The sequence below is a fragment of the Magnolia sinica genome, chromosome 6 (assembly GCF_029962835.1).
Source record: "Magnolia sinica isolate HGM2019 chromosome 6, MsV1, whole genome shotgun sequence".
Taxonomy (NCBI): domain Eukaryota; kingdom Viridiplantae; phylum Streptophyta; class Magnoliopsida; order Magnoliales; family Magnoliaceae; genus Magnolia; species Magnolia sinica.
This window is the reverse complement of record NC_080578.1, coordinates 103,951,800-103,979,494: the sequence shown is the minus strand read 5'-3', so window position 1 is coordinate 103,979,494 and position 27,695 is coordinate 103,951,800. Positions and strand designations below refer to the sequence as shown.

Sequence of the window (27,695 nt, the reverse complement as noted above, 5' to 3'; positions counted from 1 at the left end):
ACATGGTAGCTTAGATGGGGGCCCCACATTTTATCAAAACCCAGCTGCTATATATATACATCTCTCCCACCCATGAAGAAATGAGAGAGAGAGAGAGAGAGAGAGAGAGAGAGAGAGAGAGAATGAGTAAGGTGTTCGAAGTAGGGAAGTTGAGTGTAACGGTTGTGGAGGCTCCTGAAAGCTCGTCACCTCCAAAGCCTCTATTAATCAGCACTCCAACAGAAGCAGGAGAATATCCAGTGGTGGTTTTCTTCCATGGCTTTTGTCTCACCAACAGCTGCTACTCTGCCATCCTTCAACACGTTGCTTCTCATGGATACATTGCAGTTGCTCCTCAGGTTTATTTACATTTCAACTCAATCCTATGAAATCTTTATTAAAAAAAATTACAAAATGACCCCCATCAGACCATGCTACTAATATGTTCAGTCGCGTCGACCCGAATCAACCGGATATCTAATTTTAGTAATAATTATAAATTATGAATAGAAGGATTATTAGCAATAAACCTAGTGATGCGATTGTGGAATCCAAACCGTCCATGAGATGAACTACCTCAGAATTACCCCAGATCCCAAAAATCAGTACGACCCGAAACTTAGATGGGCCATAGACAGGGAATATATTAAAAGGAACACCAGCCATTGATTACATTGGGAGGCCCTCCATGTTGTTTATATATAATCATGGCTATTCACGCCCTTTATCATTTTTCCAAATGAAGGATAAAGCCAAATTCTGGCTATCTTGCAACTCATGTGGGTCCTATGAAATTCAAGGGTGGGAATTGCATCCCAGATCATTCCCTTTATCATTGCTCACCTTAGTGTTGAATCAGGCTTATTTCTTGGGTCTTAGGAATTTCCTGAGGTGAATCATCTCATGGACGGCTTGGATTCCATCACATGCACCTCACCGTGGGAGATTTGCATGAGAGGGATTGAATAGTTGATTGTCGAACACATGCCAACATGTCACATGTGCATATGTTCAGACTGTTGATTAGGTGGGGCCCACCATGAATGTTTTTTGTCAATGAAAATCAGTTTGGTCCGTTTATAAGTTGAAACCATACATGTATAGAAAAATACCAGTACAGGAAGGAGCAGCAATCTTTAAACGTATGGCATGTTGGAGTATTTCAAAACCTAGGTTTTGACACACAGCACCCTACTTTTTGGAACAAAGACAAATAACACCCTGCTATGTGTTTTTCAAATAACACCTTTCCGATGTTTATATTTTATTTAACAAAAGGGGTTAGAAAATTAACAAAACCTTTCCACCTTTTATTTGGCAGAGTTTGAATTTGGGAGAAGAGAGAGGAGAGAGATTAGGGTTATAGCTGGTGTTTTGGAAATTTGAGAGAGGGGTAATATTGTTATCTAAAAATATTTTACTAACCCAACCATGTTTGGTTCTTCTGTCCCAAAAAACAATTAGCAGGGTGGTTTTTGACAGTATTGCTAAAATAAAGGGTAATTTTTTAGAATTTCATAAGAGAGGATGTTATTTGTCTTTAGGACAAAAGGAGAGGGTGCTCCATGTCAAAACCTCCTCCCAAAAATACATGATCTTCGTGTGGTTTGTCAAATACTCTATTCCTTAAGTGACCTACCTGATGAGTGGATTAGAGAGAACACCCATTGTGGGACCACCTAAATAAATGGCCTCAATCAGCCACATAAACACCACGTGGTCACGTGCGCATCTTCAATCTAATCCCCTTATCAGTCCCCTTAGGGGTCGTTTGGCACCATGGACTTGGGGCTCTCAAAGATGGATTTTGCAATCTACGGTGAAAGCTTGGATTACATCTAAAATCCTTCCAAGAGTTACATGTATAACATGTGTGTCACTAGACGATTAACCTATTGGGCACATGGCCCACTAATGAATTGCATCACTATAATTATTTTAATAAGATGACTTGCGCTGTCCAAACATTATCCATGCAAATCAATGGTTAAAAATCATTGGTTAGTCACTCGGATATGATCTTATGCTTGTGGCCCATCCAAGACTTGGAATTTCATCATTTTCAGGCAAAATATATATTTCAATGGGCTTATTACAACCAGCTTTTCAAACATTACATATATATGCCAATTAGAGATATTAAAATTGATTTAGTAATTAAATTCAAACCACCCATGAATATATTATACATAGCTACTTTCGAATTAGAGGGGAAATTCTGGGTGGAGGATTCCTAGGGTGTTCTAAATCCAAAGGATTCCGAATCCACGCTCATAAACAGACCCTTAGCCTCTCTCTAGCATGTTTGGGAGCCAAACAGATCAAATTTAGCTGTATGCCACCCAACTGATTGCCTGAACTATCTCGCAGTTGTATTCCTTCACTGATGATTTGATCAGCAACCTCTTCTCTGCGAATGAAGAGATCGAATCAGCTTTTGCAGTCCTCAACTGGTTATCTCAAGGTCTGCAATCTTCTCTCCCAAACAATGTCCAAGCAAACCTACCCAAGCTCGCTATCGCGGGCCATAGCCGAGGTGGCCGTGCCGCCTTCTACATTGCACTCCACAACGGCCAGACCTCAGTCAAATTCTCCCTCCTGATGGGCATCGACCCCGTCGCTGGAGGCAGCAAAGAGAACCAACTCAAGCCTCCAATCCTCACTTACAAGCCATCCTCTTTCGACATTGGCGGAATACCAGTCTTGGTGGTCGGGTCGGGCTTGGGAGAGCAACAGAAGAACTTCCTCTTCCCCGCCTGCGCTCCCAAAGATGTGAATCACAAGGAATTCTACAACGAATGCCAGGCGCCGCGTTTTCATATGGTTGCGACGGAGTACGGTCACATGGACATGTTGGATGATAAAATACCAACATTAGTGGCGAAGCTTGCTTCTTGTGCGTGTAAGAATGGTAAAGAGAAAGAACCTATGAGGAAATTTGTAGGTGGGATTATGGTAGCATTTCTCGAGGCTTACTTGAAGGATGAGAGAGGAGATCTCGAAGCTATTATAGCTGACCCTTCTATTGCACCAGTCGAGCTTAATCCAGTGGAGTATGATGAAAAATAGAAGGTTTGTGGTGTCGTTTGGTTGCACCAAATATTGTGAAATTTCATAATATCTTGCACCAAATTAGACTAATAAATCATGAAATATCATGATATTTGTTGCAACCAAACGATATGCAACCGTTGGTCTTTTGTGCCCCGTCGTGGATTGAACATGGATCAAAAGTCACATTGGTAGGACAATCAAAACCCTTCATCATTCAATTGAACAAATATCAGTGGCTGGGATTAATTTTATTGTCAATCCACGGTTGGATGCAACAGACCAATGGTCTGGATTGTTGATCCAGAGGCTCCGCTTGTATAGGTCGCCTATGATGTACCTCCTCTTAGCTATGGTGGGAAGTAGGTAGCGTTTTTCTAGGGTTTGTTAAACCGTTTCTGTTGGTGGGTGGGTTCATTTATCATTTGGGCTTATTTAATGGCTTTTCTATTAGGGTAAATCTTGTGTGAATGTGTGATGTATTTCCTTTGATTTTCCTTTCGTTTGGTAAGATTGAAATGTGGAGTAAGATTTCTTGGGAAGGATTTGTAAGAATTAAATACCTTTTATTGGAGAGATCTGATGGGATGCATCCCTGCATAGATGTTGGATTTCTGGTCATGTCCCAATCATCCGAATATTTCAACCCTTCAATCGGCTATCACCGTCTATATACAGTGAGGCCCGTGATATAAATGGTTAGATTATTTCCACGTAACCAAATCCCACGGCTGCAACGGCTGTATCCTTTCCTGAGTATGGAAAAATGGATGGACGGCATGGATAAACCACATACATCATGGTGGGGGCCAGAAAGCACCATCTAGTAGCTATGCTAGTTACACGGTCAGTAGGCAATCCGCGTCCCTCCCCCATCTGACGGCGGATTTGGGGCGCAGATTGGATACTACCTCCACCAACCAAGATAGAGACGGACGGTCCCATCAGGGCTCTGTGGGGCCCATTATGATATATGTGTTTTATTCAACCCGTTCATCTATTTTGATTGATAATTTTAAGATTTGACAAATATTATATTTTGATTGATAATTTTAAGATTTGACAAATATTATATGGGTACAAAACTTCTGTCACCCCAAGTGTTCAATCCCCACTGTTTTGTGTGGTATGGTCACTGGAGTTTTTAGATCTGCTTGATTTTTAGACCCCAATCATATTGTGGACATGCAAAACAGATGGATGCAGTGGATTTGTCACGTACATCTTTGTGAGCCCCACGTGGCCCCTGGCACGAGAATACTGTGTTGGGGTCACAAGCAATCAACGAATTGGGTATAGCTAGAAACAGACGGTCTTGTTAGGGGATTTGTGGGGCCACCTTGATGTATATGTTTTATCCACGAAGTCCATTCATTTCAACAAATAATTCTAGGGCATAAGCCAAAAATAATGAGCTAGAATCAAATCTCAAGTGTACCACACTACAAAAAGCAGTGGGGATTGAAGCTTATCATTGACCCTTCAATTTTGCCTCCTTGGACTCATGCCACTAAGCAATCAGCGTGATCCAAGACTTTATATCCCACATAAAGTATTTAATGGTCAATGACCATTGTTTCCGGTGGTTAATGGCCCACAAAAACTTTTGTACCCGTTGCTTAATATTAATATCGAAAGGTTATGATTATTCTATAAAGAAAAGTATCTCACATGGTTCATTAACTGAGGGGTCATGTTTGAGAGATGTATATGAATGGGGCACAAGTATGTTAAATTTGGCGGCAAGGCAATAATATGTTGGTTGGAAATGGGTGTATTGGATTTGGAGGATCAAACGGTTGATGCGCAAAGGGTTGTTTCAGTTTCTTCATATTTTCAAAGAGGGCAATGGGGCGGCCAACGCGATGGCCCGGTTGGGGAGTAGGGAGCAGACATCCTTTCCGTCGACTACCTGGGCGGACCTCTGAGCCCAGGTAAGAGGTCTACTTTTCTTTGACAAGGTGGGACTAGTATCAGTTAGGGCCTGCTTGATTTTCGGGCTTAAGTGTAATTACCATGTAAATGGGTAATAATTATTTACCTAGGTAATTACCACATCTTTCCCAATGAAGATGTGACCACTTACCTTTTCAACACTTAAATCGAGAAATTTACAACATCAATGTGGGGCCCATTGTGATGTATGTTACTTATCCACACTGCTCATTTGTTATGCCAGCCAAATTTATGGCATGAGAAGAAAAAATGACACAGATCCAAAGGTCAAGTGGACCACACCACAAGAAATAACGAAAATCGAACGCCTACCATTAAAACTTCTTGGGGCCCTTAAAAGTTTTGGATCAAATTGATATTTGTGTTTTCCCCTTATCCACGCCTGTGTGACCCTATGAACGGGTTAGATGATGAAAAAACGACAATGTGGGCCCAGTGAAGAAAATAACTTTCAATGGTGGATGAACTAAGGCCACTATTTCCTTTCATGTGGGCCATTTGAGTGTTGGATCTGCCTATTTTTTGGTTAATGCTCCAAAATGTTCTAATAAAATTGATGAACGGTGTGGATATATCATATACATTATGATGGGGTGCACATATTTAAGTCGACACTTTTGTTTCGATTTTTGAAGTAGAATTACTCTCATATTTTCAAACAATGTGAAAAAGTAATAATTACTTATTTACCGTGATTTACATGTATCATGGAAAATCAAACAAGCCCTTAGGGTAGTGGCTAGGGAGGATAGGGGATGAGTGGTTTTGGTGTTCGTTGTGCATATTCAGATTTTTCCTTTTTCTTCCTTTCTTTTGAGAGATGTGCATAATTAGGCTGTCATGTGATGATAGGTTTCCCCTAGGTTCTTTTATTCCTACGGGATCCCCGAATTGTACTGGTTTCTGTTGATATATGACAAGCCCGAAAGGTAGTTTTTGAAAAAAAAAAAAAGAAAAAAAAAGAAGCAATAATATGTTGTCTCATATTCTTCAAGAGATAGAAATTGGGACAATAAGAGCAAATATGACAAATTGCCAATGTTCAGATATTTATGGTTTATTTTTACCAAACAAGTTTTTGTGAAAAAGGTACTTACTTTTAAACATCATGACTGTTTCAAACAAACTATCAAACAGATTTTTTAGTAATTAAAAATACTTGAATTCAATAGTTTAAGATTTAAGTAGTTAAATTAATTTTCAAATCTTACTTTTCAGTTTACCAAAGGGCACTAAGTATTTGTGTATCAAATCCCATATGCAGTTGACTAACTCTCATAATGATAAACTAGCTTCTGGGTCAAAATCAACAGGCAAAATCAGTAAGTTACGATTGTAAAAAAATAATTAAAAAAATGAAGTGGTACACAATGAAGAAAATGAAGAAGCTTGAAATGAAAATATCAAATCCATAGATTCTAGTCTTAACCCGAATAGCCAATATCTTAAGAAAGATTTGTTGCGAACTGTAATTCAACACAATTATTTACACCTCTAAATGTTGAAAAACTTCAAGTATTGGTTCCAACATACTTAAAAAAAAAAAAAAAAAAAAAAAACTTCGTAAGACAATAGAGACGAGAGCATGAGTTCATAGATGATTTAATTAATGTAGGAATAATATATTAACTCTCTTAGCTTTGATGTCTAGGATATATAGAATTTAATGGGAAAAGACACCTTTGTGTCTTTTAAGATATACATACCTATTCACACATAACAAATATTTTGTCTATGATCATTTGTTTGTAATAGTTATTTATTTCTCTTCTAGAAGGAGATAGTCAAACAAAAGTTAAAAATTAAAAAAATTATTTCATTACAATACATGCAACTGTCATCTAAATCCTAATCAGCTCAATTGTCGTCATGTGTATAGTAATATGTCCGCCACATTTGGATAACACTGCGGATAAAATGTTAGGTATGAGTGGGGTCAAACTTCTGACTAGACTCACATGCAACATTATTTCCAGATTTGCATGTACGAATGTTGTCATCCTTGTAAAGACACTACAAGAAAACTCATTCCTTGTAAAGACACTACAAGAAAATTGGCCACTGGTAAAGGATTTACCAGCGGTCAGGTAACCGACGGTAAAAGTTGCGTCGGTAAAGCCTTTACTGTTCAGGGACCTTTACCCGCGGTTATGCTGGACACCCCTAAATCGTAAGTTTGGCAAAAAAACTGTCAAAAGCTACGGTTTAAATCCGTAGCTATAGAGCTTAAGGCTTCCAAAAATCCGTAGCTATAGAGAAATCGTTCTCATGAAAATTTAAAAATTAAATTAAATTAAATAAATAAATAAAAGAGAAAATGTGACATGGTCCCGTGCCCTGCACCCTGCTTTTTCCAATCGTCTGTGCAAGGATCTAACTCGCACTTCTCAAACAATTTAAAGACAACATCACATGTATTATACTTGTTGCAACAGGGTTGAAAATTCATACCTGAAAGAACAGGAGAATAATAACAACAGAATGCAGTAAGATAACTGGCAACCCATCTTCAAGACAGATGCTACTATAACTTTGATGGATACTTTTATACTGAGCAAGAACCAATTGAGGAAGCTCGCTATGTATTTTCGCTCCTTGGAATCCTTCTGGTTAAACTAATCTACACCTAGAGCTGGAAGTGCCCCTCGAATCCCGCCCACTCCCAATGCCATTAAGAAGATTGCACTGTAAAACAATAGAGCTTGGCCACCTTTCACACACGACGACTTCTCGCATGGCACTGCCGGCTGGAGGCTCTTTTTATGTGCTTGGATTATGAGAAGTACATATCCCTGAAAACCCAAAATCAAATTATAGTTTTAAAGAAATCAGTGAAAAATACAATTCATTTTGTTTAGAATTCAGTTCAATCCAGATTTCGCCGTTTATGAGTGTGTTTGCTGTATGAATAGCTGATAATCATAATATAAACATTTCTACTTTGAGCAGGAAAGAAGAAAATCCCAAAAACCAGATCAGTAAATACTACAATGTTCAGCAATTGTTTAATATAGAAGTTCAAACAGCAAACCCATTTGAGGCCCATCAGATCAACGGCTTTGATAACATATTTAGAGGCCACCAAGGTTCAAAATATTACAAGAATGGTAGGCTTGGATGTGCCCAGTCATTAGGCCTTTGGGCTACTTGAGGTCTTTTGGCTCGCTCAGTTAGGAATAGACATAACTCAGCCCATGGGTCACCAGGAAGTCTTTTGGCTCGCTCTATTCTTTTGAAAGATAAACTGCAATCGAGTTTCATATATCAAGTTAAGAAAATTTACTGCCTTGCATATACAGTTTGTGTAATGAGAACTAACCTACAAATGATGTGTTTCTTAATCCTGCAAAAATGGCAGATAAAGAATTCAAATGAGCATATGTTAGCTATATTTAAAAAACAATAAGAAGAAGAAGATCAAAATCAGTATTAAAACACCAAATCAAATAATAATAATAAAAAAAAAAAAAGGGATTTTACTGGAAATCTCTGCATCCAAATCAAAAAGAAAAAATAACCCAATTGAAAAATCATCAAAAGACGAAAACCCCAATTCTGATAGAGCAATCCTATTGGATATGTTCATTAGATGCCACACAAATGGTGGGGTGGGCCTCATGCCACACAGAGACCACATAGATGTTACACAAATGTTTTAGGAATGCTCATTTTATCTATGAATGCTTAATTTTTGAATCTTCTTAGAGGCCACCAAGGTTCAAAATATTACAAGAATGGTAGGCTTGGATGTGCCCAGTCATTAGGCCTTTGGGTTACTTGAGGTCTTTTGGCTCGCTTTGTTAGGAATAAGCATAACTCAGCCCATGGGTCACCAGGAAGTCTTTTGGCTCGCTCTATTCTTTTGAAAGATAAACTGCAATCGAGTTTCATATATCAAGTTAAGAAAATTTACTACCTTGCGTATACAGTTTGTGTAATGAGAACTAACCTATAAATGATGTGTTTCTTAATCCTGCAAAAATGGCAGATAAAGAATTCAAATGAGCATATGTTAGCTATATTTAAAAAACAATAAGAAGAAGAAGATCAAAATCAGTATTAAAACACCAAATCAGATTTTTTTTAAAAAAGGATTTTACTCGAAATCTCTGCATCCAAATCAAAAAGAAAAAAATAACCCAATTGAAAAATCATCAAAAGACGAAAACCCCAATTCTGATAGAGCAATCCTATTGGATAGGTTAATTAGATGCCATGCAAATGGTGGGGTGGGCCTCATGCCACACAGAGACTACATAGATGTTACACAAATGTTTTAGGAATGTTCACTTTATCTATGAATGCTTAATTTTTGAATCTTCCTTGAAAAAGTGGTAAAACTTACAAGCATGGAGGACAAACTGCTACATTGCTGCCTAACTGGAGAGCTTGGACTGAGGTTGATTACTCAGCGTGCAAAGCTGCAGTAAGCAAATTTTTCAGCCAAAAATTCAAATGCATGTTAGATACTACACTGGTGATTGGATACGTGTTGCCAAAAGAAAATATATTGGTAAAAGAAGCAAAAAACCCCAGTCCCGTCTTTTTCTAGGCTGAACTAAAACCACCTCATACCAACAAGTGCAAACTCCATTCAGAAACATGCACAATTATATTAAAAAGAAAATACACAGTATTTTCATACGTGATAAGAAACATTATTAGAGAAATGAAAATGAAGCAGTATCCGAGTTCAAAGCACTACCAACAATTCAAAAACAAAAAAAGCCCCACCACAAAATGACAACAACAGTTAAAAGAAAAACAAAAATAACATTTGAAAAAAAAAAACTAGAATCTGACAATGTATAAACGGATGAGATTAAGATGTGGATTTGCTAAAACATTAGCACCAGTGAAACCAAAAAGATGCATCATGCATCACCACCCAGAAAAGCAGAGCAGTAGATTAGCAAAGGTAAACTAAAAGACATCACTATGGTGTAGAGAACATACAAAATAGTCACTTAATACATCCAGACAAACCACAGTAGCACTTCTCTAACATTCAAAATTTCAAAACTGAATTGGAAAAAAGAGAATCAAAGTAAAATCAATCAGACTTTGTTACTAAAAATCCAACAACATACGAATTCAGCCAAACCCATCACAGAAACAGTACTCAAACTTTAAAATAAAATAAAATAAAAATCCCAAAAATAAAATCTTTTGAATTTCCAATCAGCTACACCAAAAATCAGTTTAAAACAGTCCCACAATTGAAAGGAAAAAAAAAAACTATTTTGGCTGCTAATCAAAGAATGCATGAAAATGAGTCTTGAGTTCAGCCCACTTAAAAAACTATTTTGAGCCAATGGTCAACTCACGGCTTGCTGTGGTGCCTACTACAGCTGCAACCTAAAACTTGGTTGACCCAAACCTGACTTCAGGTCAATGGAGACCTGAACAGTCTGGGCTAATGGGAGCTCTTAAATGAGTCCTGAGTTCAGCCCACTTAATAAACTTCCTAGTTGGCCCATGCACAATCAGTTGGATGAATGACAGGAAATCGGATAGACCTACCAAAGATACAAGGCGAACCATTGGATGGACGACAGGAAATCAATTTCCCACTTGAGAGAATAAAATCATGTAAAGCATGATTGGGGGAGCCCAAAAGATCAAAAAATGCCCACGTAAAAATAAGAAACTGGGGAAAAAACCATAACCCACCCACACACATATCTTTCATGTTAACTATTTATGATATGGACCCAAAGTTATATTTTTGACTGGTTATGGTCAGTGAATAAAGTAATCTTTTAGATTAAGACATTTCTTTTCTTTTTCTTTTTTTCTTTTTTCTTTTCTTTTTTTAAAAATTAAAATTGTATCTCTTAACTGATCTCCACAAATTTCTCCCTAGACATCCCATCTCTCTATGTATAATTTCCCCATTGTTAGTGGAATAAACATACATATATGTAATCTTATGGTTTAACATGACTCATTGGTGATCACATGGAAAAAGTTAGCTGTCTGTGAGCAATTGTTGGAGGGAAAGAATGAGTTGCATGTGGCCACATATCTTCACTTCTCAAATCACATTCTTTTTTTCCCATAAGTAGGAAAAAGGGGTGTGTCTATCAATAGGAGTGGGTGTGAAATGTGAGGTAGAAAAGCTAATGGGTGTAGAAACAGACAAGCAATTCTGGTTTTCTTTTGTCAAGAGGTAGAGAGACAGGTTAGCATTTCAACCTGCAGCAACTCGTACAAAGGAGAGAGAAAAACTCTCTCTCTCCACCCACACGAGTGGTTTTTGAGTCCCCACAAAGAGAGAGAGAGACACAGAGAGAGAGAGAGAGAGAGAGAGAGAGAGAGAGAGAGAGAGAGAGAGAGAGAGAGAGAGAGAGAGAGAGAATCAGTCTCGAAGTAAGCAATCTCTGACTCCAGTAAACTTTCTTTCTTTCTTACTTTTTAATTTTCTTTTGTAGTTCTAAACATGCCTTTGTTTATTCTTTTTTATAAACGAGGACATTTGGTATTGAGTGTATCTGAACATTTAATAGGTGAGGATAATTTGTGCCCGATAGCTGACTGCAAAGAACAACTTGGTAATGATGCAGTATTTTCTAGAGCTATTCTTCAGAGTTGTATTTCAGATGAGCTCAACAATAATCTACAAGTTTTTCTAGAGTTGTCGAGAAATCAACTTGGAGCTGGTACGATTCATTGGTGAGAAACAGAGTCTGGTATATATCTAGAAGTTTGTATTGAAAGATGTTATTGACTAACAATAATTGGGGAGTGCAGGTTCAATAAGAAAGGTACCTTTGAAATGACTTTGGCCACTCAATATTTGGTTTTTCTACTTGCGCTACAAGAGAACGAATAGCTATTGCAATGGAAGGTTGGTAAACTGAAAAAGTAAACGATAGTTTAGAAGAGTATCAAATTGACTAATTACACTATGGGAAGGTAAAAGATTAGAGAAATGAAGTATGGAGTTACCATAAAGGGACATTTAACATGCATAAGATGCCACAAAAGCAATCAAACCACGATTACAATACATGGCCTTATTTAAGTGAAGAATAAAGAGGATGAAAAGAACATGCCAGGACTGCACTGAGTGCAGCAGTATTTGGCATCCCGGAACCATCAGTATTTGGCATCCCGGAACCATCATCAGAGAAAACATTCCTGCAATGGCATCATCTACATGATAGAACATGCATTTGGGTTCTCATCGATGAACATGGTGGTGTACTAATCTTCCTGTTTAGTCCCTGTAATGAATGCATCTATTTAGGTGATGGTTCAACAATCCAAAGTCAAAACCATTGACATGATGGACCTCGCCCTAGATGGCCCATGCAGTATAAATCCCCCAGACTGGAAGATCTGAGCTATAAAATTTTCAGCCTCTTTCTTTCTATTGAATGTAACCAAAGCTGAATTTTCTTTCTTAACCGTCTGTTTACAAGGCCACCTGTTAAAGAGTAAGGATCTTTTTTCCCCATTTTTTGTATTTATAGTTCATTCAAATATGACACCATGTTGACTTCATTGGTTGGACCAGTTTGACCAAACTGCCCACAAAAATGGGTCCAGATTTTAAAACACCACTTACACCCAATGGAAATATAAGCCACGTGAATATGACATTTAAAAAAATGGGTCCAGATTGCGTCCACATTCTCACAAGTGCCCGGAACTAATGGAATGTGTCAGCGGAGAGAGAGAGAGAGAGAGAGAGAGAGAGAGCTTACTTTTAGAGGAACTGAAAGGTCAGCTGACCATGTGCATACCAAGGCTGCAGGAAAAGATGTAGAAGTTGCTCGAAAGAAAAAATTAAAGTTACCTCTCAAAAAAAGAGAAAAAAAGAGTAAATATACACACTTGGAACAATAATACAAGAGTACGAATAGTGCGTACTAGTACATTCACTTTAACATAGTAAAATAGTATGCTACGCACATTACGCAAAATACCTTGCTACTACTAAATCCAATTTTACATACTTACAGTCAAAGGATATGTCACAGACCAGAGAAATGCTCCAACTGCAAGTGGGATTGCATCTAGTTGAAAAGTCCTTGTTCTACCAAATTTATCAGCTAATGCTCCCCCAGTGAATGAACCAACAGTGGCACCTGCAAGGGTTGTGCTAACAATCCATCTTGTCCAAAAATTTAAATGTTATGAGAAATTGTAATGTTGAACACTTGAAAGATAAGCAATGGAGATCATATGAAACTCTGTTACAACTTACAAGGCGTGAACAAGTGTGGATTGAATGAAATTGTAAGGTCAGAAGGTTAAAATAGGTTAATTGTGGCATGCCATGACACTTAGTTTAATTGGACTGATATGAATAATAAATGCTGATTTGCATCATGATCAAAGAAATGCATCATTGCTGCACTTTCCTTGTAGCATGGTGTTCTCAGCAATCGCAAGATCCTTAGAAAGGTATTCCAGAGCCCCATTCACCACACTGCAGTAAAAGAAGAATATCATGTGATATTTTAGTAAGCACCTTGTCCATTTACATTTTATGATGAGAAATCATAAAGATGTCAACAAGCAGCCCTACTCCAGATAAACATCCTAAATGAAATCAACCAAAGTTCTTAAAGCATGAGTTTAGAGAATAGGTGTCATTAAGAAGGTGGCTTATAATTATTCTTTGGCTAGTGAAATCCATTGTTATGAGTACATTGTTAGTGCAACATGACATTTTAAATGACAATTTAAGGGCATGTTTGGATCGAATTTAATTACGATTACTAGTGTAATGAATGGGTAACCAAATTCAAATTTCCTTGGACAGTCTTCAAATTGCAAGAATGTTATCTTCAAGCTAGACTTGAAAGAACTTAGAATAATATGAGGGAAACAGAACCAAATCCAGCCATTTTCCTTCCTATCGAAATGAATTTTTGCAATTCAATTCAATTATGCATCCGAATGCAGAACAAAACAAAATCAAAATGCTATCAGATAACATCTACGTATCATTGTGGACACATGAGCGTGCCCCGCAGATGTTCCCTCCCAAGCTAGTACAAAGTCTGACAGCTTGGGCTTAAACTCCTTATCTAACAGAACATTAGATGCCTTGAAATCTCGATATATTACCTGCTCAAAGGGAAAGAATAATGCTTATCATCCGTAGACAGAAACACTCGTGATTGTAGTCTTAACAAGGAGCTCACATTTGATCTCGTGATAGTTCTGAGAGGAAAAAAAAATTTGTATAGCACAAAATGTGGAATCTTGACTGATTCACACAGTTCATGAGCTTGGCCCTACACCCAAATGGGACCAGATGTTGGACTCGTGATGATTATGAATGGAATATGAAATATGACTGTTGCAGAAGAATGAAAATCCTCAGATCTTGCAACCTAGCTTTTAAACAGGAAATGAAAAGTGCCCTTTTAATTTTGACAATTTCAAATCCTAATCCACCAAATTCCAAGGTGCCAAACACAAGATTTTGGCATGGATTTGGGTTCAAAATCCAAAAGCACCAAAATTGCCAAAATCCAAGCTGCCGAACCACCTCCAAATCGATGCAAATAATTTCCACTAGATTATCCATTGCTTGCATGAATGACACTTACAATAACCACATTTTGGACAAATCAAAATCGCCTACCCCAAAATGACAGATAGAATAAAACTCCAAGGAAATTCAAATTCACCTGCCCATCAGAGAACCTTTTGGAGAGAGAAGACAAAGACCCTGAGCTTTCTTTGAAAAATGCGCTTGCTATCGAGAAAAAAAAAAGCCAAAGAACCCAACAACGTAAATTCTACAAACAGAAAACCAAAATCTCGGCGAATTCAAAACTACATAAAATAGAACTTATCATTCTAGCTCTTCTTTGCTTCAAATATACCCTAGAAACACAATCTTATGTTATCATTTCAATTAAATTCCAGTTTTTCTTTTTCTTCACATTTACCGGTAAAAAACGGGCCGGTAAAGCTTCATTTTCTTGTAGTGTGAGACCCATGCACGTTGATTCACATGCTCTAGTCATCTGGGTTTAAGATTAATATCCTGTAGAATCGGCTACAAGTCAAGTCATCACCTGCTCGGTCATAAGAACGAGAAAAGATTTATACTCTGGCTGAGCGTGATGGATGATACGCAGGCATTAAAAATTACCTATGAATTGCAAACTTGGCATGCAAATAACTCAAGTTAAGCTGTTAGAAATATCATGTAACAACTAATCAATGCAAATGGCTAATTATTAGCGTGTATTGTGTCATTAGATAAGACATGAGAGTCTACCAATAACAAATTGTATGTGTAACAATATATAGGGAGACTAACAACATTAGAAGTGATAGGAAACAGTATTGTATGTGGAACAGAAAGTAACTAACTGCTGAAAGGCTCAACATTCGTATGTATAATTCTACAAGCAAAAAAAAAAAAAACCAACAACAACAACATAGTTTTACAAGTATTAACAACTAACAGTGGGGCTAGGCTTAAGTTTGCAGATTAGAAAACCTTGGCTGCTTTTTTCATAACCGTACATTTATTCATTTAATTCTGACCAACTGACTAGTGGACCAACCTGATTCTTGGAATAGGGAATCTATGCATTGGTACCCTTCTGATGATGGTTTGGATATTTCACCTGTCTAACACACTGGCATATGTGGTGGTGTGTGCATTAGCTGACCTGTACACATGTGGGCTTACCAAAGCTCACGATTTATGCATATGAAAAGATAAGCAAAACTAGGACCAAGTATAGTGCCAAAATGATCCTGGTGGAACTCCCTACCTTTAGCAACGCTATGGTGCCAAAAAAATCAGCCAGCATACTCTCAGCAGTTCCAGGAGGTAAGTTACAAACGTACACAGAACCATTTAATGGGTCTCCTCTTCCCATATAACTTGCCATGTCAATGCTCTGGTCTTATGAAGTTATAGGGAACATAACATGCACCCAGTGATGGACATTCAGAAAGACATTACCTGAAAAAAAAAACAAAAAACTTTCAGGCAAGTATAATCAAGAATTCATCAAGTTCACAATAAAAGTCAGGGCAAGTATCTCATTAAGATTTTCACAATGCAAGATAATCACAATTAATCCAAAGTAATTCATACAACAAAATTAGGAAAGGAAATTAATACTTGTAAGTTGCCAACTTATGCCAACTTACAAGTATTAACAACTAACAGTGGGCCTTGTTAATTAAAATTAGGAGGAAATTAGTTCTAATAGGTATTAAGAATCAACAGGCCAACTATGTCATTTTCAATTGAATCAGTGGGGCTAGGCATTCTTGGGCATGTTCTCTGCTCCACAGCCAACCCAAACAGACATGTATTCACATGAATGTTGTGAAGATGAAACTAGTCATCTGCCATGGGAGCCACTAATTCACCGCAGGATTGAGGGTTGGAAAACTCAACACCATGTTAAGAAGGTTCGTGTTGACTCAAAGACTCAACCTGACTCAATATTTAATAATTATATAAGGATTATTAAATATTTAATATTGCTTAGATGATTAATATAAAATAGAAATAATGTCATCAAACTAACCAATGGTTAGTTTACGTTCTTCCCTGCAACAGAGAACAAGGTTTCAATTCTTATTAACTCAGTTTGAGTTTTTCAGCAACTCTCAATTCAGTGAGTTTCACAACTGAGGAAAGGAATGCAAAGTGAAATTTCTCCTTCCAAACGGCTCTTTATCCATAGCAAATCCTTCCCTTAGAATTAAGTTGCCCTAAAAAACTAACAAAATCAATCATACACTAAAAACGAAGTGGTATATGTGTGGGATCACTGCCTCTAATGAGGTGGATCTATGTTGATTGTTCCCCTCCCATACATCAGGCTAGTCCACTCATGGATGGGCCAAAAAAGTATGAAAGAAACAGAGAGATTAAATGTACAAACAATGGTACACGTTATTGGTTGAAGCGTTTCTTCAAACAACCAACATGCAGATGTCAGCGGCCATGGACAGCGGCGGATATGGTTGCTGCTGCGATGGCTGCTGCCCAAATTTTGATAATCAAAATGGGAAGTGAGAGAGACAGAGATGAAGGGAGAGAGATCGAGAGAGAGTACCTTCGATTTTCTCTTCTTTCTTCTACTTTCTTCGATTGTTGGAGACAGATAGAAGAAGGAACAACACGTCGAAGAAAACGAGGGAAAGAGAGATCGAGAGAGAGGGAGGAGAGGGACATCGAGAGAGAATGAGGGAGAGCGATCTGGCGGAGATGGAGAGGGAGAGGGAGAGGGAGAGACAGTGACAGGTAAAGAGAGAGAGAGAGAGAGAGAGAGAGAGAGAGAGAGGGCTTTTAAAATAAAAAATAAAAAATCGACCGTGCATCCGACAGTTAGTGATGGGCTGCCACCAAAAAAGCGTCGGATATGCCCAACTTTCTCGTAGTGAGATTTTGAAGACAGGTTCTTGTTATAAAAACCTCTCCTCTTGCCACTAAACAACTAAATAATTTAAAGGATGTTTACATAGATAGGATATTTAAAGTACGTTTAATTCATTCTTTATATGTGGTGAGTTCCCACCCTTCTTTAAAATAAATTTTTTTTAAAAAATAAAAACAAATACTATATTTATTTACTTTTTGAAAATAAATATTTACTTTTTACAATTTATTTTCATTATAAAAGAACAAAGCAATAATCGTTATTTGTTTGATATTTTAAGTTGCGTGACTAAAATTCCAACACATGCATCTCATGCATCCTCAACGTGTCCCATCATTATAAATGGGTTGAACTTTTCTTTTTTTTTTCCTTTTTCTTTTTTTTTTTTTTTTCTTTTAAAGGTCGGCATATTCCACCAGAATTTCATTATATTGACAAGATTTACAGCCATTCGGGCGGATCTAACCGAAAAGAATTGGACTGTGCCTATCAATGGGGTGAACTAATAGATGGTCAAAGTGGATTGAAATGTTTAATTGAGCCGAAGACCACACGAGTACATTCATGCATGCCCTATCGAACCCACTTACCAAGAACGAGCCACAATGATATCTAAGATCATGTGGCCCAATATCTACAGGGCTCACCTTGATGTATGTGTTTCGTCCATGCCATTAATCAGTTTTACCATGTCAGCTCATTTTAGTGTAATGATTCGAAAAATGATGTAGACCAAGAGGTCAGGTGGACCTCAGTACTGTAGAAAAGAATGGAGATTAAGCTTCGACGGTTCAAAACTTCTTGAGTGTATAGAAGTTTTGGATCAGGCGCCTTCATCCAGGTATATGTGATCTCATGAACAGGTAAGATATCACAATGGGCCTTAGGAAGGTTTCAACGGTGGCCATTCAATTCCCACTTTTTTTTGTAGTGTGGTGCATTTGAGCGATGGATCTGCATTAGTTTTTAACTCATTCCCTAAGATGATAAGGAAAAATGGATGGACGGCATGGATAAAATATATACATTATGGTAGGCCTCACAGAGCTTGGGCCACGTGTTGCCACAGCGATATCCCTGTTGCGGCCGGACGCTGCAGGCGTAAACGGATTGGCTACTCCCCCTGCCACCAGCCAATGGTTGGTGGCAGGTGCTCTGTGGGCCCCACCATGATGTATGTGTTTCATCCATTCCGTCCATCTATTTTTCTAGATCATTTTATAGCATGAGACGAAAAAAATGAGTTATATACCAATCTCAAGTGGACCACATTATAGCAAACAGTGTTGAATGAATTTCGACCATTAAAAACTTTTTGGGGGCCATAAAAGTTTTGGATGAAGCTGATCTTTGTTTTTTCTTTTCATCTGGGTCTGTATAACCTAATCAACAGACTGGATGTCAAATAAACAGTACAGTGGACCTTAGGAGGATTTTAATGGTGGATATCCAATCAATATTGTTTTCCTGTGGTGTGGTGTACCTGAGATTTATATTCCTCTCATTTTTTAAAATAATCATGAAATGATCTTTAAAAATGGATAAACGGAATGGATGAAGCATGTACATCATGGTGGGGCCTACAGAGCACCGACCATCAGCCACGGGGCTGGTGGCAGGGGGAGCAGCCAATCCGTTCTTGCTGCAGGCAACCTAAAAAGTCCCGCGTTAGGACAAAGATGTCTGTATCCGTTGCGTTTCTACGCGTCGGTTGAGAGTGAGGGCCCCACATGGTAGCTGCAGTGGGCTGCCCCACATTCTATCAAGACCCAGCTGCCATATATACACATCTCTCCCATCCATGAAGAAAAGAGAGAGAGAGAGAGAGAGAGAGAGAGAGAGAGAGAATGGCAAAGGTGTTTGAAGAAGAGCAGCTGTGTGTAAAGGTAGTAGTGGAGGCTCCTGAAAGCGTGTTCGAAGAAGGGAAGCTGAATGTAAAGGTATTGGAGGCTCCTGAAAGCTCATCACCTCCAAAACCTCTATTAATCAGCACTCCAACCGAAGCAGGAGAATATCCAGTGTTGGTTTTCTTCCATGGCTTTTGTCTCACCAACAGCTGCTACACTGCCATCTTTCAACACGTTGCTTCTCACGGCTACATCGCAGTTGCACCTCAGGTTTATTTACATTTCCCCTCAATCTTATGCAACTCTTTACAAAAATCATTACAAACTGACCCTCTTTGGACCATGGTTCCGATACCCAAATACTCAGCTTGACTCGACCTTCATATCTAATTTAAGTAATTATTTGAATGAGGCCAAGTTTTTATAAGTAGACCGTTATATAATTAGGGTTAGAATTGTATTTAGGGGAATTGAGATGGTAATATTGTCATGTAAAAAGATTTTGCTAACCTAACAGTGTCTAAGTTTTTTGTCCCAAAAATCAGCAGTAGGGTGAGTTTTGACTGTATTCATAAAAATAAAAAAAAAAGGGTATTATTTGTCTTTAGGCCTTCAGGAAAGCTGCTACATGTCAAAATCTCTTTCCAAAAATATATCTTCTTGGTGTGGTTTGTCAAATACTCTCTTCCTAACATGGCCTATACCTGATGAGTTGGTCACCTTAGTATTTCTCTAGCATGTTTGTAATGCAGGGGCATTTTCACACCGGGCTCGAGTAGGGTCGCTTATGTGATGCAGGAGCACACTCGGGGTGGGCGGGGCCCATGAGGGAGGTCTCATGTTCGAGACTCCTCACTGGAGGTGATTAATGCACATTTCATATCGGGCTCGAGTAAGGTAGCCTGTGGGATGCGGCGACACACTCAGGTGGACGGGCCGTGTGAGGTGGTACCTATGTGATTTGGGGCCCACAAGGGGGTTCGGCTGAGGTCCTAACCCATGAGATGTGGGGCCTGTGCTATAAGATAAAAGGATTAATTCGCCATGCTCTAATAGTTCTAGCTTTTAGAGCAAGTGGTTAATTATCCCGCATTAATTTGGTAGTCGAATAAAATCAAAATCCAACCGTTGCATGCTGTCAACTGATTGCACCAACTATCTTGCAGTTGTATTCCCTCTCCGACAGTTTGATCTACAACCTCACCTGTGCAAATAATGAGATCAAAGCAGCTTCTGCCGTACTCAACTGGTTATCCCAAGGCCTGCAATCTTCCCTCCCAAACAACGTCCGAGCAAACATAAACAAGCTCGCTATCGCTGGCCACAGTCGAGGTGGCCGGGCGGCCTTCTCCATCGCACTTGGAAATGGTCAGACCTCACTCAAATTCTCCCTCTTGATGGGCATCGACCCTGTTGCTGGAATCTACGGACAACTCGATCCCCCGATCCTCACCTACGTCCCACGCTCTTTCGACATCGGTGGGATCCCAGTTCTGGTGGTTGGGACGGGCTTGGGAGAGCAAAAGAAGTGCCCCTTGTCCCCTGCTTGCGCCCCCAAAGGCTTGAACCACGAGGAATTCTACAATGAATGTGAGCCGCCGCGTTTTCATTTGGTTGCGACGGAGTACGGCCACATGGACATGTTGGATGACAAAATACCAATAGGATTGGATTCGTTCGCCCGCTGCGCGTGCAAGAATGCTAAGAAGATAGAGCCTATGAGGAGATTTGTAGGTGGGATTATGGTTGCATTTCTCAAGGCTTGGAGGGTGACAGCAGCTACCTCAATGCTATTCTAGCAAACCCTTCCATTGCACCAGTTGAGCTTAATCCGGTAGAGTATGATAAAGAATAGAAGGTTTGGGGTGTGTTTGGTTGCACCATATATTGTGAAATTTCATGATATTTTGTGCTAAATTAGACTGATCAATCATGAAATATCTTGATATTTGGTGAAACCAAACGCTAGATGATGATCTAGACCATTGGTCTTTTGCACCCCGTGGTGGATGGAATAGGGACCAAAAGCCTCCTTGGTAGGACAATCAACACCTTCCATTTTGAACAAATATCAGTGGCTGGGACTTCATGGTCAATCCATGGTCGGATGCAACAGACCAATGTTCTGGATTGTCGATCCACGGGCCCCACTTGTACAGGTTTCCTATCAAGTAGCTACGGTGGGAAGGAGGTAGCTTCTTCTAGGGTTTTGCTGAACCACTTGTGTTGTTGGATGAGTTCATTTATCATTTGGGCTTATTTAATGCTTCTGTATTAAGGGTAAACCTTGTGTGAATGTGGGATCGATATATTTCCTTTGATTTTCCTCTCGTTTGGTAAGATTGAAATGTGGAATAAGATTTCTTATGAAGTATTTGTTAGTAATGACTACCTTTTATTGGAGGGATCTGATCCAATCCATTCGGTTGCATCCTTCGTGTCCGTTGGATTTCTGGTCATGTCGAATGATCCGAATATTTCAACCTTTTCATTGGGGATCACCCATCCACGGTGAGGCCCATGTTATTAATGGTTAGATTATTTCAACGGGACCAAATCCAATGGCTACAATGGCTTAAAAAAACAGAAGCAATGCATTAGGATGTATTGTACCAAACCTAATGGGAACTCCACATGCATGCAAGGCCCTGTTTAGCAGCCACTTAAATATGAGTGCATCTCATTTTTAGTTTAACAGGAATCATGTCTAAGAGATTTTAAGGGACCATTTGGGTGGGATTAAATGGAGGTAAATGGGAGGAATTGGATGTGTTTGGATGGGAGTAAATGCATAAAAAATGAAATGGAATGGAAACAAATGAAATCCTCTTACTGAGGATTTGAAAGTAAACAAGAGGTTAAATGTTTTTTGAGCTTCATTGGAGAATTGCACAAGTAAACAAAAGTGCCAATAGGCATATATTGCGGTACTGATAGTACACTGATAATACTCTAAAACAATCCAATTATCAACTACATCGCTAAAATTACAACAATATAATAATCCAAACCATTCAAAGGTTAGCCATGTAAATGAATGGTTAAAAAATGTTGACAAATTGCTTATTTGTAATCCTTACATTTATGACTTGCCCAAGGCTTGAAATTTCTTCATTTTTTGCTAAAATATATATTTTAATGGGCTTATTACAATTATTCTATTAAATGTTAAATATGTTCATTAATTTGATATACTAAAGTTAATGTGGCGAATACATTGAAAATATCCAATGCATTTGAATTCCTCCCATTTACTCCCATCCAAACAGAATATTTGGATTTCAAATGCATTTCATTTACACCCATCCAAACACAACTGAGTAAGCCAATTAACTCCCGACTGCATTTGGTTGCACCAAAAATACCATGGAAAAGGGACGTCCATCGGACGTGACTATCCACAGAAATTGCAATGTAGCCTGGGGGACGCTGGAGTGCAGTTGTCTATGGATAAAGACTCTCATAGAAATGCTCCACATCCCCATTGCAACTGTACTCTGGTCAATGCACCCAACATTAAATGGCTTGGATTTCAGGAGAGTGTTCACAAACCCAATTATTGCAGGGCCAGATCTAGTGCACGTGTCTGATAAATCACATTTTCAATACATGCACTTTTAATACTTCAAGGGAAGAAAATAAAAATAAAAATTCCAGGCATCATCCAAACACAATCTCAACATCCACTTGAATATTATAGGGCCTGGATCTAGTGCACATGTGCCCTGTTGGAACATGTGTCATAAATCACTCTTCAATACATGCTCTTTTGAATACTTCGGGAAAATAACTTCTGGTCTTATCCAAACACAATCTCAACACATCCACAACCATCCCATCCATGCATCCAAACACAACATCCACAGAACCCCTCCATGCATCCAAACACAATCTCAAACATCCATGGAACCACTCCACGCATCCAAGCACAAAAACTCAACATACATTGTAATTCATTTCCAAGACAACCCAATCTGTGGACACAGACATCCCCTTGGAGATCCCTGTCCACACACCCCAAACGACCCCAATCACACACGTAATCACTGCCACTCCTTCCAGAAGTTGGTATTTTACCTTTTGAAACAGTCACGTATGCAAATTTGCAGAACTCAAACACAACATAATCATACAGCAAATAACTTGAGAGTGTACAATCAAGACGAGCTTCAAAAACCATTTCAAGCCTAGTTCAAAATTCACAGTACCTTTTTCCATGCATGGAGAAGTACTCCAAAAGGCACTGGTGTATGATTCTCATGACAGAGCCGGAAATCAAATGACAATGCAACTCGGGCATGACATTTTCGTCTCCCTCTCTGGGACAAAAGCCACTCCCCTCACTCTCAGAGGGCCTACTGTTCTTTCCCATCGGATAGCTTGGAACTGAAGTGTGGCCTTAGCTGTGATTAACGGCAGCTTGTTTGAAGAGACGTGGAAGCAGTTCATGGGCACTTACATCCAGGACCTCTGGATCCCTGAAACAAGATGGCATCATGACGTGATTCGGAGAAATGGGGAAAAGAGAAAGTATTGTCTAATGCTTAAAAGCCAAGAATAACTACTGTAAGCTCAAGTAGTTTTCAGATTCTGCTAGTAGTGCCCATGGTTCAGCAATCCAACCAATTGGTATGATGGGCCTGTAGATGTGCCAAACATAGTTCTTTAATTCGTTGCCACTAAATGGATGGTCAAAAAAAATACAGCGACAGCCAATGTTGTCAAAATTGTTACTGTAGCACAAATTGTAATAGGGAATGAATAGTATCGAATCACGAATCGTATCATTAGTCATAAGATATTTTATGATTTTCTTAAAATATGAAAAGTACGAATAATTAGAAAAAATTAAAATTAAAAATTCAGCAATCATCCTTTTGCCATCAATATGCACCAAGTAATACCATGTCATGATAGTGTTAGAGGATTCTTATCTTTAAGTCTTTCAAGAAATTTTCCTTAAACCATGTAAGGATCCTTTAATAATTTATGTTCTTGTTAAATTTCTTGAATAAGAATCACGTTGGAAAAGTGGCATTTGATTATGTAGACCAACAAAAAAAAAGATATTTTGATTTCTAACCATCATTCCACAATACATATTAAGTTAACATGATCATAACCATCCATAAAAACATTCTAGGTAAGTCATACATCAATTTGGCATTTTGACTAATTAAGAAGTAAGAAATAATTAAAAAATAAATAAATTTTAAAAAAAATAAAAATAAAATCTCTATGTTTCAACACTGAAGAGAATATATATCATTTGATCTCTTATAAAGAACAAAATAAAATAATTTACCTTTTCTAAACGATTTTTTGAAGGTTTTTTCTAATTGATTCTTAAAGCCCCCACCAATTCAAAGTTATAAAATGGAAAGCCAAGTGAAGCTTAAAATGGAAGAGAACAGGTATAATTTGAATCACAAATCGGGATTTGAATAGTAAATCGTAGGATTCAAATTATAAAATTGTAAGATTCATACAAAAAGAGATTCAAATCATTTTGCTTAGGATTCAACTCAAATTGTAACTTGTAAATCGTAGATCGTAGGATTTTGACAACACTGGCAACAGCACATGTTCAAGCTTAAAAGGCGAAAGACTCAATGTCTACATATTGCATCCACAGAGAGGCTCATAATTTCAATGGTACATGTTGCATCCACAGAGAAGCACATCATTCAATAGTTTGGATCACTGAACCATCGGTCCACCTATACAAACTGTGAACCCAAGCTAGGGATATTCTTGATCAAGCATTGTACAATGAGAAATACTCCAGTGGTCTCATAGCACTAAATTACAGTGAGGCTAGTTGCATTTGATCATTTGGGCTACTATGCAAAAATTATGCAGATCAGGATAGATCTATCAGAACTATCCAAGTCCAAAGCACATTTTATGGGCTACCATGCAAAAATTACATGGATTAGGATGATCCAATCCATCCCTGCTTTGTCCTTATTTTTGTGGCCATCCCTTTCCTAAGCCATGGATGGATTGCTTAGGATGGCATACTTGTAGTCAGAAGCAATCTATGACAGTGCCAACAAATATATTGATCAAATTGTTGATTGGTCCTATTTTATGGAAATCATCTAGCCCGTCCATATATTAAAGGCTTACAATCAGATGGTTAGGATTGTCAGACCGGTGTGATATTTGCATGGCAGCACATGAAACCTATGTTAGACCTAATGGATGATCTAGATCAATCAAATGGATTGTCCAAGTGTCCAAATGCAACTAGAAGTGCTATAAATTATAGTGCTTTAGGAGCACTAGAGCATTTCTCTTGTATAATACATAAAATGATTGAAGCTCCATGAACTGAAGTCAAGGGCAAAACAAGAAGATAAAACAACACACAAACATGACAAACATGACAAAGAGGACATGTCAATGCATGCATCACATTGTTGTTGGGTGAGAGAAAATTACCGACACAGCACCCTCCCCTTTTCGGTTGAACTAGGGACAAACCACAGTTTGCGCAATACAGGCGACTCAAATTGAACAAAGAAACCATCGCTCTGGCCATGCTTCCACTTTCTCGATCCTTGTCCTTTCCAGACCTGCAGAAGCATGACCTCATTAGTCATCTTTGATAGTGACAGTTGCAATTGTAAAAATCCTAAAACAGAAATATGCCGATGACACAATGTTGTGGAATCCCTTTAAAAGCCTATCCAGAATGAGGTGACTACTAATATAATCAAGAGGTATGCAGGTGGATGATAGTGAGTTTCTGATCACCCATGTTCAATACACCGAGGACATCTTGCGTAGGGATATGACAGATGAGGAGATCGAGTGCATCGGGTTATTATATCATTTGGAGGATGTTATCCCCTCTGTTCAAGTAGGGGACTCGGTCAACCGGAAAATTTTATGTCTGCTCACTCTTCGAGTTTATTAGTTCACCTCATCGATCCCTTGCCTCGACGCATCTTTATCATCACTAGTTCTATGGAGCCCCACCTCGTGTGGTGGTTTTTGTTTGGCTGGTGGGTCGGAAGAGAATTATCACGATTAACAATCTTCAGAGGAAATCACCTGTGCTTCCCAACATTTGTGTATGGGAGATGCAGAGTCAACTGACCACTTTTTTATTCACTGCTCGTTTGTCCAGAAAGCTTGGGAGCATTTTTTGTGCTTTCTTCATTCCGAATGGGTGATGTCGAAGTCCATGGATGATCTTATGTGGGCATGACATGGAGAGGGTGTTGGAAAGGATGGAAAAGCTAAGTGGAGACTAATCTTCACGGCCGTGTTATGGGGTATCTGGGGTGCTAGGAATGGAAGTTGTTTCCAAAACAAAAGGGTAGGTGTTGAGGCCATTAGGAAAGTTAACTTTTTTGTCTCAGATTGGGCTGTTTATTTAAAACCTATCTCCAAGGCTCCTATTTTAGTTTAGGCTGCTTTGGTCGGGTTATACTCTTTTCTCGCTTTGGCAAGTTTCTCAATAGATTTGCTGTTATTTCTCAAAAAATAAAAATAAAAATAAAAATACACCAAGGACACAACATTTTTTGGAAATAGGTCTTTGGAAGATGCTTGGATCTTTAGTTACATTCTTATTTGTTTTTAAGTGGTATCTGGATTGCTAAGAGTTCAGTGGTGAGAATAAAATATCAAGGGTGACTCCCTCTGTGAGATCACATATATCATTCGTCACAGATATCATTAGCGGTAGAGCGTCTCTGTTTCCTTTGCAGCACCTTAGGATACCGGTTGAGCTGCGCCAGAGATCTGGATAAGATAATTGGAAAAGGAAACAGCTATTAATGGGTAGCAGATTAACATTAATAAAGTCCTCATTAATGCCCTGTGAAGTTTACAGAGAAGATTGAAACCATTCAAAAAGGTTGCTGCAGAAGAGGCTCATAAATTCCAGTTAGTAGTGTAGAATGGTAATTGCAAACTGATTGGGTGTGGTGGGCTAGGTATTAGGAGTACTCATTCTGCTAATAGTACTCTATTGGGAAAATGGTGGCGGCAGCCAGGATCAGGGGATCAATCCCTTCTCAGACAGGTATTAGGCGAGAGAAATATGTGTGGCTGACAATGTCTGTAATGTAAAGTCAAACTACAGAACTCAGGCATCCTTTATTTGGAGATCGATGTATTGGGCCAAGGCATTCTGTGATGGTTATTTCAGATTCATGGCTGGGGAGGAATCAAAAGTTCGATTTTGGGAAGACATCTTGTGTGTCGATGTGCACATGGGCGAGGAGGACCTCTATCAGGTTGAGGCTGATTGGGAAGCCTTTGTTGTACAGTGCCACCAGTGGGACGGGACCAAATTTATCTGGGATCTGTGATTTTGTCAGGAACTCAAAGACAGTGAAAGCGAGAGTTTTTCTCGTTTTTTCATTTTCCTGGATGGGGTGTTTCTCCCTTGTCAAAGGCTCAATTCGAGAATCTGGTCACTGGAAGCCAACGGGCAATTTTCCATTAGCTCACTGTC

At 38.7% G+C, this 27,695-nt stretch overlaps 3 protein-coding genes and 1 long non-coding RNA gene across 6 annotated transcripts in view; 2 read left to right on the top strand and 2 right to left on the bottom strand.

Annotated features, from left to right (window-relative positions):
* The window catches only part of LOC131249376 (uncharacterized), a 56,813-nt gene that overhangs the window by 12,724 nt on the left and 16,394 nt on the right, over positions 1–27,695 (bottom strand). The window contains exons 7-8 of one of the 3 annotated variants that reach the window (XM_058250121.1): positions 25,667–25,800; positions 23,120–23,697 (exon numbers count right to left, since the gene is read on the bottom strand). The exons of 1 other annotated variant lie outside the window; for it this stretch is intronic. In XM_058250121.1, coding sequence (XP_058106104.1) covers positions 23,619–23,697; positions 25,667–25,800 — 213 coding nt within the window. In that variant the 3' untranslated portion in view covers positions 23,120–23,618. Of the gene's footprint in view, positions 1–23,119; positions 23,698–25,666; positions 25,801–27,695 lie in introns of those variants that run through there. One more of the 3 variants, XM_058250122.1, reaches the window with a different exon arrangement.
* LOC131249378 (chlorophyllase-1-like) lies at positions 89–3,634 on the top strand. Its single transcript, XM_058250124.1, has 2 exons — positions 89–338; positions 2,350–3,634. The coding sequence occupies exons 1-2, from the start codon at positions 123–125 to the stop codon at positions 3,046–3,048; spliced, it is 915 nt and encodes a 304-aa protein (XP_058106107.1). The 5' UTR covers positions 89–122; the 3' UTR covers positions 3,049–3,634.
* LOC131249380 (uncharacterized) lies at positions 7,347–17,186 on the bottom strand. The gene is made up of 9 exons (XR_009172828.1): positions 17,049–17,186; positions 15,744–15,937; positions 14,744–15,638; positions 14,071–14,655; positions 13,202–13,426; positions 12,955–13,108; positions 9,332–9,407; positions 8,306–8,329; positions 7,347–8,230 (listed from the first exon to the last, which is right to left on the bottom strand). It is a non-coding gene; the product is annotated as an uncharacterized LOC131249380 (long non-coding RNA).
* Positions 19,189–21,604, top strand: LOC131249379 (chlorophyllase-2-like). The gene is made up of 2 exons (XM_058250125.1): positions 19,189–19,489; positions 20,386–21,604. The coding sequence occupies exons 1-2, from the start codon at positions 19,220–19,222 to the stop codon at positions 21,016–21,018; spliced, it is 903 nt and encodes a 300-aa protein (XP_058106108.1). The 5' UTR covers positions 19,189–19,219; the 3' UTR covers positions 21,019–21,604.

Excerpts from the sequence above, each read along its gene's own strand:
- LOC131249378 (XM_058250124.1), top strand. The coding sequence starts at position 123 with ATGAGTAAGGTGTTCGAAGTAGGGAAGTTGAGTGTAACGGTTGTGGAG. Across the intron at positions 339-2,349 it reads ACATTGCAGTTGCTCCTCAG|TTGTATTCCTTCACTGATGA; the intron begins GTTTATTTACAT and ends ACTATCTCGCAG.
- LOC131249379 (XM_058250125.1), top strand. The coding sequence starts at position 19,220 with ATGGCAAAGGTGTTTGAAGAAGAGCAGCTGTGTGTAAAGGTAGTAGTG. Across the intron at positions 19,490-20,385 it reads ACATCGCAGTTGCACCTCAG|TTGTATTCCCTCTCCGACAG; the intron begins GTTTATTTACAT and ends ACTATCTTGCAG.